At 45.7% G+C, this 21,075-nt stretch overlaps 1 protein-coding gene across 6 annotated transcripts in view; it reads right to left on the reverse strand.

Annotated features, from left to right (window-relative positions):
* LOC122252199 (uncharacterized) overlaps window positions 1–21,075 on the reverse strand; it is a 450,493-nt gene that overhangs the window by 14,403 nt on the left and 415,015 nt on the right. For all 6 annotated transcript variants that reach the window (XM_086530452.1, XM_086530453.1, XM_086530450.1 and 3 more), the window contains one exon: window positions 9,325–9,563. In XM_086530452.1, coding sequence (XP_086386578.1) covers window positions 9,325–9,563 — 239 coding nt within the window. The remainder of the gene's footprint in view (window positions 1–9,324; window positions 9,564–21,075) is intronic.

The following is a 21,075-nucleotide window of genomic DNA, read 5'->3' on the forward strand; positions in this document are numbered from 1 at the left end:
ATGGTCGACAAGCCTAGCCTATCATCTGCCAATCTGAGCCTTACGGTTTCTCCAAATCCCGCAGCCCACACCGGAGTGCATGGTGAAGTATTTGCACAGATGCGTGTTCGCCATCAAGCCCACGCTCCGATTGACGATGATGCGCGGTTGCAAGTCGTTGCACGCCCGTACTTCCTGTTGTTGTCGCGTTCCCATCTTTTTCTTCCGTGTCTCTTTTTTCATCCAAATATGCAATCCGATATGCAATGTCAGCAAAAAAAATATCGGACATGCGCAGTAAGTTCAACTCTAGCGGCGTGTCTCTGAACCTCCTGACATTTCTTAACAACAACAAACTTCAGCCTTGCACTCAGGCTTATGCTAGATTAGATCATTTCCTACAATTCAGTTAAGCTTTGTGATCTCTTTTATATCTGTCTAATGTAATTCAATTAGAGAAGGCTGTGAATAAAGAAGATGGAGGAGAAGCAGAAGGAAAGAGAGAGAAAATAAAGTGAAATAATAAAAATGAAAATGGGAAAAAGGAGAAGGTGAACATGGAATAAATAAAGGATAAGAGAAAAAAGAGGATAAGAAGAGGGGAAAAACAAGAAAACGACAGGAGAAGAACAAGGAAGAAAAAGAAAAAAGAAAAGAAAATACAGGGAAAGGGAGAAAGAATACATCAAGTAAAAGAAGGACAGAAGAAGAAGAAGAAGAAGAAGTAAAACAAGAAGGAAGAAGAAACAGGTCTGAACCCCCCCACCCCCACCCCAACCCCTAACCCTCCGTCACCCCTGAATCCCACACCATTCACACGGACTCCCTTCCCCCCTCGCCAGGCACTTCCTCCGGTTACCATAGACACGTTGTCGCGGCCACTTTTCACTCAGTGGCGAGCCCCTACCCTCCCGTATCGCTTTCCTGACTCCGAGCCCAGATGTGCGATGAGCGGTATCTACATCAGCGAGGCAATAAGAATACCAAAAGTCTACACCTTCTAACCCTATCGGGCGCGCCAGCCAGCCTACTCGCGTGTCACCGCCACTGTAAACACGGCGGGTATTTGGTCATCGTATTTGACAGGTGAAATAAATCAGCCAAGAAGGCGACGGGGGGGAGAGAGAGAGAGAGAGAGAGAGAGAGAGAGAGAGAGAGAGAGAGAGAGAGAGAGAGAGAGAGAGAGAGAGAGAGAGAGAGAGAGAGAGAGAGAGAGAGAGAGAGAGAGAGAGAGAGGAGAGAGAGAGAGAGAGAGAGAGAGAGAGAGTTAAAGAGAGAGTTAAAGAGAGAGAGAGAGAGAGAGAGAGAGAGAGAGAGAGAGAGAGAGAGAGAGAGAGAGAGAGAGAGAGAGAGAGAGAGAGAGAGAGAGAGAGAGAGAGAGAGAGAGAGAGAGAGAGAGAGAGAGAGAGGGAGAGAGAAAGAGGGAGAGAAGAAACGGCTTTTTCAGATTAGTTGCCGGACTGACATCATCGGCGAAACGAGAAAGGCTCAACAGCTTGCCTTCTACACAAGCACATGTGCACGAGCGTGAAGGGGGATCGAGTCACCGAAGGATGGATTATCTTCTGATATTATTATAAATTGTATTTTCACTTTGTTAATAGATGTCTGTCTGTCTGTATACATGTATGTATATGTATGTATGTATGTATGTATGTATGTATGTATGTATGAATGTATGAATGTATGAATGTATGTATATGTATATGTATGTATATGTGTATGTGTATGTATATGTATATATAATTGCATATCTATATGTATATGTATATGTATATGTATGTATATATATGTATATATGTATATATATGTATATATATATATATATGTTAATATATATACACATATATATACATATATATATATATATATATATATATATATATATATATATATGCATATTATATATATACATATATATATATATATATATATATATATATATATATATATATATATATATATATATATATATATATATGCATGTATGTGAGGGGGGAAGGTCGTATGCGTGTGCATTAGTGTAAACATTGCCTAATAATCCTACGGACACTCAGAGCAGCAGCATCACAGAAAGAAAAAAAATACATCGTAAGAAACAGCGTAAGATCGTATCATTCAAATGCTCCATCAAGCTAAATCTGAAATTACACGGCCCTCCAGAAACGCACTCATTTCTTCATCAAGCAGAGGCCAAACGCAACGAGAACCCTCACGCAACACGGCTCACGCAACATGGCTCATGGCTCACCCGGCCAGCGACTTCCAAGTGGAGTTCGAATCCCACTGATTGAGCCTCGATCCCTCCACACGGCTCCACAAACAGGCCTGTAATCCACCTCACTCTCTCTCCCTCTCCCCCTAGCCTGTAATCCATTTCCTCGCTCGTTTGGGGTAAACATGAGGACGTGGCCGCTTCATACCAGGGCTTGTTCCTTGTGTTGAATTTGGCTCGTCTTGTAGATGCCAAACAACCAATCGTTTGCTGATAGTGCCATGCAGAGAGGAAAAAGGGAGAGGGGGGAGAGGAAGGTACGAAGGGAGGGAAGGAGGGAGGGGAAGGGACGAAGGGAGGGAATGTAAGGGACGAAGGGAAGAAAGGAGGGGAAAGGGAGGGAGGGAGGGAGGGAAGGAGGGGGAGGAGAGGAGGAGGGAGGGGGGGGAAGGGAGGAGGAGGAGGGAGGGGAGTGGAGAGAGAGGGAGAGGGAGAGAGGAGAGAGGGAGAGAGAGAGAGAGGAGAGGAGAGAGAGGAGAGATAGGAGAGATAGGAGAGAGAGAGAGAGAGAGAGAGAGAGAGAGAGAGAGAGAGAGAGAGAGAGAGAGAGAGAGAGAGAGAGAGAGAGAGAGAGAGAGAGAGAGAGAGAGAGAGAGAGAGAGAGAGAGAGAGAGTAACAAACGCATCCCTGTTACGCCTACTTTTCAAATTCAAATGCTCGGATCTCAGCCGAGGTCATACGCACCAACTGCAGTGCATTGTTGACCGAGCGTGTGGTCAACGGTAAAGGAGTTTAAATCTCGGGTCGATTTTTATCCCTCCAACTTAATTTAAGTTGGAATCTCAACATTAAATTTAAAACATTCACACACAGTTATATGTACTGTATATTCACCACATACCATGACCATGCGCCGTATGTATTATTCAAACCACTCTTATCATTAAAAAAAGAAAAAGAAAACGAACCCTCCTACAGTAACTCGCACAAACACGCAAAAAGTCCTTCAAACACAATAAATAACTTGATAAAACTTTCACGATGAGAAAGAGAGAGTCAGTCAGCCTGTGGAGATTCTCGTAACAGTGTTTTAGCGGCTCATGACTTTCGGGGTGGGGGGTGGGGGTAAGAGAGGAGGGGGCGGGGGGTGGTAACGTGCTTTCTACGCCACATGCCCCAGGCTATGCACCATCACCTCCCCCCTTCCCCCCCTCCCCCTCCCTCTTCCCACGTGGCCGAGGGAGATTCTAACCTCTGCAGGGAGTCCCGAAAGCCCGGGAGGGAGGAGATAGCAGGAGAGGAAGTTGAAGATGATAAGAAGTAAAGGAAGAGGAGCATACGAGAGCAGGAGAGGTAGAACACATGGAATGACGTGGGAAGAAAAGGAAAGAGAGGCAGAAAAAGACACAGCGACAAAAACAACGAACAACAACAAGGAAACGCGTCGGGAGGAAAAAAAAAAAGAAAAATGACCAAACGGAGGTGGAATATGACATAAAAAAATAAAAGACATAGGAGAAGAGTAAGGAAGAAAGGGCTGCTGGTACCAAGCACATGTTTATCATATTAAGAAGGTGTTTGTCAAGAGGGTGTTTTAGAAGTACAAACAAACATCTGGCTGAGCGCAGAGGCCACACACAACCCACGCCCGGAGACGCCGCAACAACCAACAGGCGCTCGCTTTGCAGGTGTACGACTCCCCTCCCCCTCCCCCCCCTTCCCCCAGGCCATTCCACCCGAGGGAAAATATAAATAGACCTGACATACGTGACTCCGCTTTTCCTTAATCATTATCATCACACTTAAATATCAAGTTACTTTCCCAACGAACCGCCCTCTCTGCCTGCTTTAAAAGCCTCGCTGCGTCTCCTAGGATACGGGTTTTTTTCTTCTCCGTGCTGTATGTGTATGTGTATGTGTATGTGTATGTGTGAGTGTGGGTCTCTCTCTCTCTCTCTCTCTCTCTCTCTCTCTCTCTCTCTCTCTCTCTCTCTCTCTCTCTCTCTCTCTCTCTCTCTCTCTCTCTCTCCCTGCCCCCAGTGGATGAGACTGAAGGCCCGTTGTCTCTGCATGACATGTAAATACTTGTCACTTACGAGGGTATGGCTCGCGGCGTTCCAGATTCAAACGTTTATTTGGTGTAGATTCATGCCACGTAAACACTTGTCATGTGTACTGAGGGAGGGAGGAAGAGGGGAGAAGCGAAGGGAGAGAGGAAGGGAGGGATATCAAAGGAGGAAGGGGAAGGGAGAAAAGAGAAAGGGGGGGATATAAAGACAGACAGACTTAGAGACAGAGACTTGAAAATACAGAGGACAATAGCATAGCAAAACAAAAACAAAACAAAACAAAAAAAACACAGAACACACCCAAAGAACACATACGAAACCTCAAAAAATGAAAATAAACGACACAAAAAAAGAAAACGAGAAGGAAAAAAAAAGTGATAAATCCCCTGGAAATACAAGTCACCCTCACGCCACCACGGCCGCTAACTCCAACATTCCCAGGCCATGCAACAAGGCGACGTGGAACCGAAATGTTCTTCCTTTTGTTCTACACACTTGTTCTTCTCGCTGTATCCCCCAGTGCATACAGACACGTGTACGCATATGCCACGTGATCATGACGCACACAACCGAAATACCATGAGAACGGAGGGTAGGAGGGTGGGATGAAGCTTAGGGGAGGAAGAGGGGAAGAGACGAAGGGAAGAGAGTGAAGGGGAAAAAACGAAAAGAAAGAGGGCGTGAGAGAGAAGAACAGTTGAAGTTGAAAAGAAGAGTGAACAAGACTATGCAAACAACTGTCTGAGAGAATCGAAGGTTGAGTGCGAGGGGGCGCTGTGTGTCCGCAGGAGGGTCGGAAACAGTATTGGGGAGAGATCTAGGAGGAGGAAGGGGGGGGGGGGCAGTGATAAGGGGATGAGGAGAAGAGGTGAGAGGGAAGAATGGGAGAGACAGAAGGGGAATGTGAGGAGAGAAGGGGAAGGAGAGGAGAGGAGAAGAGGGGAGGGAGAACGGAAAGGAGAGAAGTGTAGCGAAAGAAGGAAAAGGGAGGATGAGAATAAGAAACAAAGGAATGGGAGGGTGCAAAAGGACATGGGGATTGCTGATGTTGGAAGAGATTAATATCTGCAGCCAGGAGAAAACAAACAAACGAAAAAATACGGAAAATTATATTTCCAGATGGATAGCGAGAAAAATACATCATATAGATAGATATGGATGGATGGATAGATAGATAAATGGATGGATAGATAGATAGGCAGAGAGACGCAAAATACACACACCAACAGGTCGCAAGGTCAGCAAAAAGCTAAATGTTCCATCAACCGTACTAAACATTAGTGACAAGCCGAGACTCCCACAGGTGATGGACGATTTCCTGACAGACCTCAAACCTCACGCACTCATCTCTCCCTCTCTCTCTCTCTCTCTCTCTCTCTCTCTCTCTCTCTCTCTCTCTCTCTCTCTCTCTCTCTCTCTCTCTCTCTCTCTCTCTCTCTCTCGCTCGCTCGCTCGCTCGCTCGCAGATCAAAATAACCGAAAGTTAATTCTAACCTCCTGATTAATACTCCTACCAACATCTAACAACAACAGCTCCATGAAAACCTACTGCCGACAGAAAATAACAACAATAACCCCAGCCCCATGGTCGGTATACACCCAGAAAGCCCAAAGAGTTAACAATCAGGATGTGTCCATCGAGGAAATCGCTGTCCCAAAGCCGGCCACACAGCTGGTCGATCTCGTCAGCCCCGCCGAATGGTTTGACATCCACCAAAGGTAAACAGCACGTAATGGCCGTCTGCAAAAATGCGAACTCGCCAACCAAGCCGCGATAAAACTAAAATAATGCCCCCTGATCCTGCGCAGACAGATATATATCGCATGTCCTCCGCTTCACACGGAGAGGGAGGGAGGCAGAGGGAGAGGATTGGACAGAGATGGGAAGGACGGAAGAGAGGGGAGGATGGAAGGAAGGACGGAGTGAGTGAGGGAAGGAAGGAGAGCAAATATGAGAGAGAGAGAGAGAGAGAGAGAGAGAGAGAGAGAGAGAGAGAGAGAGAGAGAGAGAGAGAGAGAGAGAGAGAGAGAGAGAGAGAGAGAGAGAGAGAGAGAGAGAGAGAGAGAGAATAGAGAGAGAGAAAGCAAGAGAGAGAGCGAGAAAGCAAGAGAGAGAACGGGAAACAGAGAAAGATATCATGAGAGACGACGACATACAGGCTACAAAAAAAAGCGCGACAGATAGATAGAGAGAGCGAATGAAAAAAAAAAGACGACAGAGAGGAAGTGACATGGGGAAGCGAGTGACAGAGGACTTAGTTATGAGTACCGGGTGGGCCTCAACTACCATCTTCCTGCAGTCTCTAACCCTCCTCCCCCCTACCCCCCACGAACGTAGTCTCACACTAACGGCTTTTAAGTCGACCCGACAACAGTGGCCATATTTCCTTTCTCCTTTGCGTTGTTTGGCTTAATTGTGCAGTGTGCCATAAATAACCTCGCGGAAACCTACCCTCGGAACACTTTATTTTCTTGTACTATTATGTATGAAATGTTATTTCCCGAGGCTTAATGAAATCGTCCTTGGAGAAACGACAATATATCTTGTGTTCTTTTTAACTGTAAAAATTATGGAAATATAATTACACCCCAAATAACTTTACATCTCTCTGTGGTCATATAATTTAAAATCTGCATAAAACCAATGCTTGCTTGGATAATTTGCCAAGCAGCATAAAAACGGGGATGGAGGGAGGGGGTAGGAGAGAAAAAGCGGTGGAGAGGGGGTAGAAAGGGTGAGGGAGGACGAGACAGAGAGAGAGAGAGAGAGAGAGAGAGAGAGAGAGAGAGAGAGAGAGAGAGAGAGAGAGAGAGAGAGAGAGAGAGAGAGAGAGAGAGAGAGAGAGAGAGAGAGAGAGAGGAGGAGAGAGAGGGGAGAGAAGAGGAGGGAGGAGAGGAGGGAGGGAGAGGAGAGAGAGAGAGAGAGAGAGAGAGAGAGAGAGAGAGAGAGAGAGAGAGAGAGAGAGAGAGAGAGAGAGAGAGAGAGAGAGAGAGAGAGAGAGAGAGAGAGAGAGAGAGAGAGAGAGAGAGAGAGAGAGAGAGAGAGAGAGAGAAGAACGGGAGGGAGAGAAAAGAACTGGAGAGAGAGAGAAAAAAAAAAGAATATACGATCGTAAATATCTCAACAAACTCTGGCAGCATTACGAGTGGAATAACAACCACGAGATTGAAGAACCGAAAGAAATCAGAAAGAGAGACACCAAACACAGCCAAGGAACGCGGAAGAAAAACTAGCTAGCTCACTTCAACAGGTGAACATACCACCCTTCTACCTCTACCTGTGCTTCTACCCCGCCTACCTCTTGCCTCTCATCATCATCCCCTACTCTATACCCCTTCCTCTATAACCATCCTCTGCTCCTTCCCTCTTATCTACCCTCTGCCACTTACCCCTGCCCCCTGCCACCAAACCATGGCTCATACCAATGCTCCCTGGCCCCTGTCACCACTCCCAGCCCCACCCACCCTACCACCACTCCCTACTCCCTGCCCTCAATCATCACTCCTTGCCCCCTAACCCGCCACCTGCCGCCTGCCCCTGCTACCTTCTTTTCCCTTGCCTAAGCCACCCTGGCCACATGACCTTGTTCGCAGGGAGAGGAGCTGCACGGTTCTCTACCTGGCGATTACTTTCCCATTAACAGGAAGCCAGAACCATCAGTGCTTAACCACAAGCAAAATATTAACGTTGGCTGTTGGCCTATTGGTCTACTTGGCCTCGTGGCTTATCTATTTCATTCATTCATTCATTCAAATATCCACGCATTTTTTATATACAGTATATATCCTGGGATATATACTGTATATAAAGGTTCATTGCCGGTTAGTAAGCCTCTCTGCGTAGCATCATTCATTCATATATCTACTTCATTTCTTTTTACACACTGAACATTACGGAATGCGACGCAAGCGCAATGCCTTCCTATGCCATAACAAGGATCTCGGGTGTGTCGCGGGGAGCCAAGGTTTCGCGCCAGAGCAGGTCGCGTCATTGAGAACGATCTTGGCGGTTTGTCCTGTGTGTTCGCGATACGTTGCCTCGTCGCCGCCGCCGCCGCCGCCGCCGCAATCCATCACGATTTCAGAAATAAGTTCATTATTCGGGAGGAGAACGACTGGCATTATAAAAATTACAAAAACATATTGGTAATCTAACTTTCCCCGTCTAGTATTAGCACTGCGGCGATTGTGATTATGTCGATATTCTTTCTTTCTTTCTTTCTTATTTTATCGAATTTCATTAATGCAACAAAAGATTAGTGCCTTCAAGCAAGCCATCCCCGGACCGGGTTTTATAGATTGTTGTAACCGACGCCTGGCAGAGGCAACTGTACTTCCAACTGTAATGTAGCCAGGGCGAATGAAAAAAAAAAAGCATCAAGCGGTCGAAACTGCATTGGGGACTCTATTTATAAACCGGATTTTTAGCAGCAGACGCGACTGCATACTCCGCGCGGGAAATGTTCCCATAGCCGATCGTTACCGCGGGTCCTCGTGTAAGGCAGGCGCAGAGGGACACGGGCCCAGTAGACTATGGGGACAGACAGCTGGCCGTGAATAGGGAGAAAGGTCTGGGAACCTGGTCGCTTTTGAGGGAACACGTGCGAGGGGAGACGGCGAGGGACGCGCGGGGCTGGTCCTGAATCACGTGTAAGGGGCGCCCGAAGATGCGAGGATAAGGGTGGGGGGTACTGGGAGTGGGGGAGGTGCCACGTGCAACAGTGTTTAGTTATCTAACACTCGGCTCTTGATAAACAGTAGTGGCCTGGTGTGACCAGATCCGGTCTGGCTTCGGAGGGGCGTAACCAGCTCAAGTGGCCTATAGACAACGTAGGTCCCTGCAACAGCTGCTACGAAGAGCTAAAAATATGTCTTTTTTATGAACAGATGTTCCTCCCTCCCATGTGCCCCGAGAAAGGTTGTCCAATCTAAGGGCCTCAGGGCCAAGCCATCTTCAGTAACCCCGGGAGGCCTCCAGGCGCCCGCCCCGTGGTGCTCCAGAAGTGAAGAAAGCTGCGGAAAAGAGGCGACGGCTTGGCTCGCCCAGCGCCGGTACTCACGGTGTGGGTGAGATGATGGATGATGACGGACAGCGCCTCGACGCCGCGTCCGGCCTGGTCCCGCTCCGCTCGCGCCGCCTTCACCTCCGCCGCCCGGGCCGCCACCTCGGCCTCCAGGCGCCGCAGCTGCTCTGCATGCGGCACCGGATGCTGCTGGCCCGGCCCACTGCCGCCATGGCCCACGTGCGGCCCGCGCGGTCCGCTGGTCGGTCCACCTGGCCGCGCTGCCTTCACCGGGTCTGCAACAGAGAAACCTTCCATTAAAATCACGTTCAGGTAAAGAGATGTAATGACGCCATTAGAACCCCACAAAAAGACTGACTTGCCTTCAGCCTTCTCCTCGCCACGGAAGACGAGCCGACAAAAAATAATGCACGTGTCCAAGATTCCTTGCCTCACAGGCCAGCTCTAGGACTCAGACCTCCCAGACCCGACCGACCACCAACCAGCCAATAACAGGAATCCCATAAAGTATAAAGCAACAAGTAAAGCTAGCCGTTTAATGCACGACGCGATAAGAGCGCCAAGGTAAACCTCGTGACGTCACACTCTGCAGAGCAAGTTGTCTCACCACACCCCTCCCCCGTCCCCGAGCCCCCGACCCTGGACTCCCCGACTTCCTCAGACAAGGCCATTAGGACCCGCCAGAACCAGTGTAGAGCCACGCGCGCACCGAGGCTTCCTAATGCATCTACGGACCATTAGGTACAATACAAAAAAAATAATCCATAGAATTCAAATCCTCGTTATAATCATGGCCCCAAAATTATCAAAGCATAATATGCGATTCTACAATAACTTACCCCAGAACAACCGGGAATAAATAATCTCTTTGACGTGACCAAAACAACAGGTAACCCGACACCAATAATGTTTCGCATATTGAACTACTGGTTTTTACTATACCGGAGAAGAATCCGAAGGTTGCTACCCCGCCTTAAGAACCTAATTTGCATATCAAATCAAAAAATGTAAACAAACAAACAGGAGCCTTACCCATGAGCGTTCATACATCATTAACATACAAACTGACATTCTTTTATCTTTATGGTTGCTGCTGTCATTACAAAGTGTATAAATGTTTGGAGAAAAAAAAGAGAAAATGTGCTAACTCAATATCCAACTTTCGCTCCACTTTGCATATCAACCGAGATGCAGCGGTTCCCGCGAGAGTTTGTTTTCACTTTGCAGTTTATTTCTGCAAAAGAAAATATACAATCCTTGAAGAAGACCCGTCATTTTTCTTTCTTTTCTTCCGGATCTTTCTGCACAAATAACTTTTCAAGACTTTTTTCCCCTCTTATAAACAAGGAGAAATAAGACATCCGGGACTTGCATTTCCTCCCCCCCCCCCCCACTACCCTCAGGCGCCAAATGTCCATCCCTAAAGCAAAGGAACAACGACCTAATTCTCCTTATCCCGAGGGCACAGATTAGCCTGCGGTGAAATCCCCAGGGGAAGCTCCCAACACATGGCTGGAAGGAGGGAGAAGGAGAGGCAGAGGGAGGGGGGCCCGGGAAAGGGGGGTGGCGGTCACACAATGGCGGGAAACTTCGCGAGCGGCCAATGCATTCCCTTTCAATTTCTCCTTTTCACATCAATTTCAGATTATTCATGACTATTATTAAATGACTGCTTCACCCTTCAGGTACCTATAATCAATAAATCCTTTTACCCTTTTTCTTATTACTATTAATAATCCTTGTACCCCTTCCATAATTTAAATCACATTATTTGCATATTTCAAAAACTGACGTTGAATTTCGATTGATGTTACATTTTGTAAAATCTCTAAAATCAGATACCATTGTACATTATGCACAAGACTGCGTTTTTTTTTCTTTTCTCTTTTACATTTTTTACACGTTTTTACATTTATGAGCGGAAAACGTGTGGGGGAGCACACATAAATACTTCAACCATCAAAAAAAAAGTAGGGAGAACTTCATTTCAAGACTCATTAAGAACACGAGTAAGAAGAGAGATTAGTAATTTGCTGGAGGAAAGGGTTTAATTACCCGTGCAAATGGCTTACGTATTTGTGCAAAAATCTGTGGGCAATTAGCTCAAAAAACGTCATGAGGACCAAAATGAATAATCGACAATAAGCGGGTTAAAAATATATATATTACAATTCCCAAAAATCACTCAGAAGGAAAATCTAAAACAGAATAATGAAGAAAAAAATAAAGCAAATTAACTACTAAGGCAAAGTAGGCAAGAAGGAAAAAAACAGGATAGAGGGAAAAAAAGCGAGGGACAGCCGGGAAACTCCAATGGTCTAGGAAAAGGAGGAAAATAAAAAGAACAAGTTCAGACGAATACCGACACAAAAAAGGACAATAAAAACCATTCCCGCCTCGCTAGACAGACACCAGCATCGCGTGCTTTTACAAGAGACATCAGACATTGAAGAAGAAAAAAAACAATTATCAAAAAACGATCATAAAAATGGCCAGGAGAGAGAGAGAGAGAGAGAGAGAGAGAGAGAGAGAGAGAGAGAGAGAGAGAGAGAGAGAGAGAGAGAGAGAGAGAGAGAGAGAGAGAGAGAGAGAGAGAGAGGAGAGAGAGAAGAGAGAGAGAGAGAGAGAGGAGAGAGAAGAGAGAGAGAGAGAGAGAGAGAGAGAGAGAGAGAGAGAGAGAGAGAGAGAGAGAGAGAGAGAGAGAGAGAGAGAGAGAGAGAGAGAGAAAGAGAGAGAGAGAGACATGAGCAGTGGTTGTGAAATGCAGCATTGCAGAGGGCGAGGCACGACTGCAGGGTGGGTGATGGTGGACTGAGGTTGGGGGTGTGGGGTGGAGAGAGTGAGAGAGAAGGGGGAGAGGGAGGGGGAAGAGGGAAGGAGGACAGCGAAAGGTGGAAGGGGAGGGGGTGGAAGGAGGGCGGGGGAAGGGGAAGGCGGACTGTGGAAGGGGGGAGAGTGGATAAGAGGGGGGGGGGGAAAGGAGGAGAGGAACCTGACTCTCCCCTGAGCCCTTGTCACCCCCACCGACTGGTCTGCTCCCTCCCCAATACCATTCCGCGGCCGAGGAACAAAAGCTTACAGAACTTCGATAGGCCTAACTTCGTCTTGTTTCAATAATAGTAATTCATTTCGAAACCTGCTATTACTGGATCCATCTGCCCAGTTAAGACCCAAACTAATTACAATTGATAGCACAAGTAACTGTATAGTTTAACATAAAAATTCCTTCTATCTTTTCTACTATACAGACTATCTACCTTTTTTTTCTTTCGTTTACATTTACAGAGCATTAAGATCCCGAAGCCCACTTCCAGCTCCACTCCGTGACCCGCGACTCTTGACATTCACCTCGTCAGCTAGTTCATATTTGTCCCTAATTCTACGCCCACACTCATCCTCCTTTGGGGATCACATACACTGTCACACGTATTATTAACTCTCTCTGATACTGTCTCGCTTTTCCTCAGTTACAAATACACAAATCCTTTCTAACTCCTTTTTACATAACTTCTATCTATCAATCGAAAAGTTATTTGACCAACCAAACTCTCGAACCTACAACCTTTTTCCATCTGAGGTTGAGCGACCTCTCCCCCCCCTCCTACCCCCTACCTCCCCCATTTCCCCTCCAGGCGCATACAAGCAAGCGCATGCAAGCACAGTTATGTGACCTCTCTTACCCACAGCATACACCGTGCATCCATTTCCACATCATGATCATTTCCATCATTAACTCCCCAAGATATGGACACACCGAGTGATGTTACACCTATAAATAGATAGATTCTGATAATAACACAAGAGACGAGTCGTGTTGCTTGAGGCCTCGAGGTTTCATCCCGGGCGAGTGACGTAAGCGATGTTTCGAGCTGGGAAAACAACAACGCAAGCTGTCGCTGCAGGAATGAGGGAATGAACGCCGGGGATTCCGCGCTATAAGTCTGTTTAGCGAGCTTACTCCTGTTTGACATTTATATCTTTACTTTATAATATATATACATTTTTTATATAATTTCTTTGTTTCATTATTTATGTTTTTCTTTAACTCTCTCTGTTGTTATTTTCCCTCACCTCCGTCCACCTACCATCGCCTTATTCTCGCCTCTTCCCCACAACACCCTAATCGTCTTTCGTAACCACCCCTCCTCATCCACCACCCTTAACAAGACAACCCACGCCAAAAGCGGACTCCAGCCCACACACACTCACACCCACCCGCCCACCCGCCCACCCTCACCGAAACCCCGTCTCCTACCTGGTGTGACTTCTTCCTCGCTCTCTCCCCACGCTTCATCTAACTTCGTATCTAACATCATCTTCTTAAAGGAAATGCCTGTAGTACGTTGGAAACTTCCCCATCATTTTCTTTCCTCGCAAGATATTAGAAAAAAAATATCTGAAGACGATACGCCCCTTTCATCTCACTTCATCAAACACCTGTTGAACTTCCGGTGTTTCAAAATACTTATCAAGCATGCAATGGTCTGCAATCCCCTCCGGACAAGTTCTCCCTCTGTACTCCCGTGCAAGCACGCCAGCTACTCAATTATTACACTGCTTAAAAGGCAACTCCTTAAGTCCAAATTTCGCGTCTTGTAACCATAATTACCTAGAAAATAGGCACCGAAAAAAAACTGGGGAAAAGAAAAGAAAATGAAATTCATTAGCATGATACAATAGAATGCAACAATAATCATAATAATCGTAATCATTATCATAATAATGAGAATAATAATAATAACCAGTTGCATCGTATATCTTCCTCAAGCGCAGCGGACCGAGAACAATCCCAAAACCAAAAGCCCGAAGAACAAAAAGCATGAATGAACGCAGGAATGAATAAAAGATCGCTCGGCCCGGGCCGAACGACAACAACCCGCCGAAAAAGGGCATCTGACGCCAGCCTTCGCGTCGCCGGCCCAGTGTCTGAGGGACCCTAGATGTAAAATATCTAACCACAAGCAAAAATACTAGTTCGTGCATAGATTATCTTTTGTTGATACGCAATAGAGAGAAGAGTGAATACTAATACAAAATAAGATAAATAAGTGCAAGGGAAAACTTTCAAAAAAGACGAAAGCGAAACCGTGCGGAAAATGGCGGAAGCGGTCAGAAAGCGCGCGTACCACTCTATCTTCACTGCGCGGGCCTAGCAAATAAGGAAAGCTCACAACCCTCGGCTTCGTGGACCCCATGACCACACAGCAGCCATGAACCTCCACCCCCTCATTCTCCCACTCCACTCCCTCCCCCATTTCATGATACCCAACCCGGCCAGCCCAATGCCACAAGTGATAACAAAAGCCAATAACAATGGCCTTAACCAAGTCCAGGATTCACGAGCGGGAGTGCGAAGCGGGATAATACAAGATGCCACCACAAGGCCATCGGCGTGATCAACCAGCATGACTCTGCCAGAAAGCGGGGGTGCTTGTGTGCAAGGGCATTGCAGGAATGGGGAGAAAATGGAGAGAAAAGTGCACAGAAATGGAAAATGGCGAGTGTTGATGAGGGTGGAGATGAGAAAAGGAAATATCGGGGAAAACACTAAGGAAGGGACTGCTTATGGTATACTACCGCAAACATATTCATTTTTTTTTCTTTTATTCACAGAGCTGACATGTATCTTGATTTGTATAAAGACATCTTCTAAGTCTTCAACAACGTTATTTAAAATAACAAGGTCCAATAAAACTAAGAAAATTAATCTTTGACATCAATTCAAAATAAAACTACCTCCTCAAGACAGACGCAACATCCCCCCCCCCCACAATAACCCTACCCTACAGGTGCACAGCGAAAGAGTGGAGCCCAGGCAGAAGTGGAGCGAAGTGGAGTGAGGAGCAGAGCAGGTAAGGCAAGCGGCCGTCAAAATCTGGGTGACTGCGGTGCCCGGGGCAGAGGGAGGCAGCACAGACCACGGGCCCTTCCAGACCTACTCGCTCGCCGCCGCCTCCATGAATTTTCACTACATGCCTCTCGGATGTTGGGTATCACTCCAGGGCCGACCGGCTATTTCTCTTTCAGGTTCTACATCGCACTTAATCACCAAAAATAAACGTTTGTTTGTCTGTTCGTCCGTGTGTTTGCCAGTCTATCTGATTGACTGTCGCACCAGCACACGGAACTAGTTAAGAACATATGTCGTTACAACTAAAACATACAGGATGCTATAGGGCTAACTTTTCCCTCCCTCCAGTCCTATCCTAACCACTCTACCCCGAGGAGGAGGAGAAGGAGGAGGAGGAGGAGGAGGAGGAGGAGGAGGAGGAGGAGGAGGAGGAGGAGGGGAAGGCGGAGGAGGAGGAGGAGGAGGAGGAGGGAAGGGGGTTATTCGCTCTCACGAGTTTCTATCACCTTTTGAGAGAAATTCATCACCCTGTTGCCTCTCCTGTTCATCTGGTGTTTGGTGGATGTTTGTTGGTCTGTATCTCTTGTTGTCTGACGCGTAGGTATAAGCAATAATGACTCATACTTGTTTATAACGACGTACCTCCGCATTTACTCTAAACTCTCGCCATCCCCAACAGCACCTGGACTCCAATTTCCCGCGAACCAGGCACAAAGTAATCCATGTATCGGGTCGCAAAAGACGAGCAATTTCTCTCCCCGATACGCTGACCTTTAATCTCTCTTCTCTCTCTCTCTCTCTTCTCTCTCTCTCTCTCTCTTCTTAAACGAAACCGCGGAATGTCTTGCGGAAATTCGAAGCGGAGAGACGTAACGACAACATCACGAACCCTCGAAATCCCCATTGCTCTTGGTTGATAACACGGCGATAAAAGTTAGTCCCCGCCCTTCGGTCTCTTCACCTACAGCTTCCACTCCACTGGCCTCGTTATGTAATCGTGGAAAAGACGAGAGTGGACTGGTTCTTGCAAAAGCGAAAATAACAGCGGTACGGGAGGAATCACTCATGAGTGATAACCCTGTCTGTCTGTTTCTCTCTGTCGGTTTATTTTAACTCTGTCTCCGTCAGTCACTCATATATATGTGTGTGTGTGTGTGTGTGTGTGTGTGTGTGTGTGTGTGTGTGTGTGTGTGTGTGTGTGTGTGTGTGTGTGTGTGTGTGTGTGTGTGTGTGTGTATGTATGTATGTATGTATGTATGTATGTATGTATGTATGTATGTATGTATGTATGCATGTCTGCGTCTGCCCGTCTTTCTCTCATGATTTTCTCCCTGACCTTTCATGAACAATATCTAGGCAGACAGAGCGGCCAATCTGACCTTGTTTTCCTACTCTCCGGAGACCTAATATGAATACACACACACACACACACACACACACACACACACACACACACACACACACACACACACACACACACACACACACACACACACACACACACCGTACCAACACCCCTACACGCAAGCACGCACCCGACTTCCCGCCGCGCACAAGACCCTCGCCGACGCAGCTCGAGTTAAACAGGTGAGCGCGACGTAAACAAATCGCCCCCATCAGATAGCCGCCACTCAGGTAGGCTGTTAGGAAGCTATCCTAGACAGGCTCTTTCCTTTTGGCTTTCCGAGCTCGTTAACGTAATACTTTCTTTATTCATGTATTTGCTTTGGTCTTGGGTCGTCCCTTTTTTGAAATCTCGTAGTGTTGTTTGTTTTTGTTGTTGTTTGGCTTGTTTTCATTTCATTTTCATCTCTTCCTCTTATCCTTCTCCTCCTCCTCCTCCTTCTTCTTCTTCTTCTTCTTCTTCTTCTTCTTCTTTTTCTTCTTCTTCTTCTTCTTCTTCTTCTTCTTCTTCTTCTTCTTCTTCTTCTTCTTCTTCTTCTTCTTCTTCTTCTTCTTCTTCTTCTTCTTCTTCTTCTTCTTCTTCTTCCTCCTCCTCCTCCTCCTCGACGTACCCAAAGCCCTCTCCCTTCCCAGTTGTTCAGAGGCTGTAACATGCCTTCACAAACAGTCAAAAAAAGGGATTATTTCTATCTTTTCTATCATAGTATGACAATTTAAATACCTCCAATATCTTATATTCGCATAATGATTAATACAAAAAATAATCATTTAAATATATATATGAAAAAAATAAAACGGGAGGTCACTGACACATCAATACTATCCATCACTTTTTTAATAAAAATAAACGAGCAGCAAGGGCACCCACGTCAGTGAATAAATCATACAAGAAAAATACAACAACAACAAATCTCTTCATCCCTCCATTAATGTAATGACACAGGAATAACTACGCCTTCCTGTCGGTATATCAAAGCCTGCCTCCAACATCAGCCGTTGTAACAGAAATACACCGTAATTACACGTACACTTAACATGTTTGTATTTATCTTGTAAGTGTGCGCCACTCGCCCCTATCTCAACCTATCTATATATCACGTGTTACGATCAGGCCGTATTTCGTTAAACCTTGATGTATGTAAATCGCCCGAGACATTATCTGCGTAATGACCCAGACTCCAGACTCGAAGATAATTACCGGCAGTTATTACATGGCAGACGGCATGTGTTTCGCCATGACAAAGTTGCCGTGACTGAATCATTAGACTTTTATGCCCGCAGTATCGACCCGTTGTTAACTGCACTCTCCTCTGTACGGCATGCTAGCTAATCAGTAATTCGTTTTTTATCACGAGATAATATTACAGTATAATACTTCAATATCATAATTCACAATATATACAAACTTACACTGATATAAATAGATATGCAAACAGACAGACAGACAGACTGGCATATAGATACACACACACATATATATATATCCACATGCAAGAAATTGAAGCCCTCTTATCAAAAAAGAACTAACCCAAAAATGAAACCAAAACAGTATATCCTCCCCCAGGCATCTCCCTTTTCCACATCACACGTGTTTATAAAACAAAGGAAACACACACGCACAGACACCAAGCTCTTCCTCATCTCCACAGAGACACATGCCATGACGAAAAGCATCTGGACAGCCCTCCCCTCTCCCTTACAACCCCCACCCTTTCTTCAACCCCTAAGCCAACCCACCCCACCCCACCACAGTGTCTGGCGCTTAGCTTACCTCACGTGTAAAATTAAACTCGCGAAAAAATGCACCTCCTCCCCCAAAAAAATAATAAAATAATAAAAAAACAGCAAGACCAACGTAATGGAAGCCAAAGAATTGTGTTTTTGTAGGTATTCTGGATATAATAGTTTTAAACTGAGTAGCGACAGGAATGCGGGTAAAGCCAACGTCGAGAAGCAGTGACTGGCATTCCGACATTTAAAAATTCATAAATAAAAATTCGAAACCAAAAAAGAAAAATTTCAACTAACCTTTCGTTTGTCAAAAAAACAAAATGGTCAAACACCTCGGTACAAAGCCAAGCCATAAACACAACGACCCCCCCCCTCCGCCTCCTTACATTTGGGGGGAGGGGCTCTCCAAATTCAACACAATATCACACAACAAACAGAAACACCAGCGTGACCTTTCACCTTTCTGAACCTCCCTAAGTGTGAACCCACGACCCATACAGACTCCGGGTCAGGTCAAGCTTGTTAATGCGGCATTATTGTTCTCATTCGACCTTACATCCTCGTTTTTCTTCAAACTCCTTAGTTACGGGTTGTTTTTAAGTCTGTCTCCACCTGAAGTTCGGGGATATGCGTTCTAAGGATCAGAAAGGTGACGCAGCGTATACATTTCAAGAGGACATTGAAAAAATCATTTCTAAACATTACCTAACTTTGCGTCATTCATCTTCCACATAAAAACAGATATATATTTAACTTTGTTTTATATGTAACCTCCATCTGCATTTTCCACCCTACGATCACAACCCTTCCGTCACCCTCCACTTACCCTCCCTCTCCCTGACTTGCAATGAAGGTAAAGTTGCTTTTACGACTTACCCATCGATCTACCGCTCCCCCTCCCCCTTCTCTATGTGTATTCCCCTCCCTCCTTCTTGTCAGAAATGTCCGTCTCATTAGCTGATGCGAGCAATCAAGCTATTATCTCTATCTTTCTCTCTCTCTCTCTCTCTCTCTCTCTCTCTCTCTCTCTCTCTCTCTCTCTCTCTCTCTCTCTCTCTCTCTCTCTCTCTCTCTCTCTCTCTCTCTCTCTCTCTCTCTCTCTCTCTCTCTCTCTCTCTCTCCTTTTCTCGTTGCAATTAAACCCCTGCAATTAAGTGCGAATGATTCATTAAAAAAAGCCTGACCTCTCCTTGTGGCTTTTTACGACCACTCCAGGTCCCTTCCAGTATAAGTGAGAGGCCAAAGAGGTTAAGCTTGTATTAGGTAAATAAAAAAACTAGGTAAACAAATAGGTAAATAAGTAAATAAATAAATAAACAAGTAAATAAACAAAATAAACAAGTAAATAAATACATAGGTATATAAAAATAAGTAAATACATAATTAAGTAAACAGATACATAAATACGTAACCAGATACATACATAAATGAATACATAAATAGCTACAAGAAAAGTAATGAAAATAACAAATAAACAAAATAACAATAACGAAAATAACAAAAAAATAATCATAAATAAATAATAAATAGATGATAAATGAACAAACAAATAGCTCAATAAATAATGATAAATGAATAAACAAACTGATAAAGATAAATAAATAAATCTCCCAATAAATGAACATCAAATAAGTAGCTCTATAACGTCACACAGAAACGGCGAGTCGCGTCTTCCTTAAAGTCGCAACAAGTAAGACCGTCGCCGAGGAGCAGGCCGAAAAGGAGACGAAAAGATGGACGAAATTGGCCTCTAATAGCGTCTGGCACTCAGTGGCACCCTATTGAGGTGGAGGATGTGGGTGCCAGAGCGTCTAGCGGGCGTTAACAGCCGTTTACAACCACTTCGCAAAAGTCTCCCTGAATTAGAATATCGGACGTGAATTCATTTGGCTCGTGGAGAGATAAGAGACGAGCCACAAAGAAGAGTTCTGCCCCCACCCCCCTCACAACGCCCCCCCCCTCCACCTCCCTATCTCCAATGAGTCAGACCTTCTTCGGACTCAACACTAAGGCTCGTTTTATCATTGTATCTGACAGCAAGATCGCCTTTACAAGAACCTCGCCATCACGCGGGACTGACTGCAGAGAAAAGGGTAGGTTGCAGCTGCGGGAGCGGTGCCCCTCCTCGCCTGATCCCCCCCCCCCCCACTCAGGTGATAAATTAGAGAAATATAAACAAACGAGAGAACAGAGAGGGAACGAAAGAGTCCGAAGAACAAATTAGATGCGAGAAAGAGAAATAAAGAAAAAAAATAAAACGGATGAAAAAGGAGAAACAGACAGACTTGTGACAGAAGATGGACGAGGGGCAATCAAGGAAGAGAACCGTGCAAAAGGAGGGAAAGGGAGTGGGAAGAAATAATGGGAGGGAGGGAGGGAGGGGGGAAGGCAAGGCAAGGAGAGATGAAGGCGGGGGTGAGGAGGAGGAGGAAGAGAGAGAGAAGGAACCATCAACAAAGACGGCGACGGTGATGGTGGGTATATATTTAGGTCATGTCTCAGGTTGTTGTCACGTCCCCCCCCCTCCCCCCCGTGAGGTTACCTCATGCTGGGTCGTGCTGACGTGACGAGGTAATTGCCAGGATGATGCATGCAATTATCAACTTCCCTTCCTTCCCCATCCCCCGAATGTTTCATCACGCCAGCCCAGGCCTCGGGGATGTTTCTTGTCGCCTCTCAGCTCGGGTAATTCTATACATACACAATTAACTTTATATAACGCCTATATAACGTACATTGTCGAAGCACTTATCCTTCTTTATATCTAGAACAGCCGTTATAACAACAATCATTGATCAAAT

This window comes from Penaeus japonicus, unplaced genomic scaffold (genome assembly GCF_977035675.1).
Source record: "Penaeus japonicus unplaced genomic scaffold, GWHDUDI00000001_assembly GWHDUDI00000033, whole genome shotgun sequence".
NCBI classification, from domain to species: Eukaryota; Metazoa; Arthropoda; class Malacostraca; order Decapoda; family Penaeidae; genus Penaeus; species Penaeus japonicus.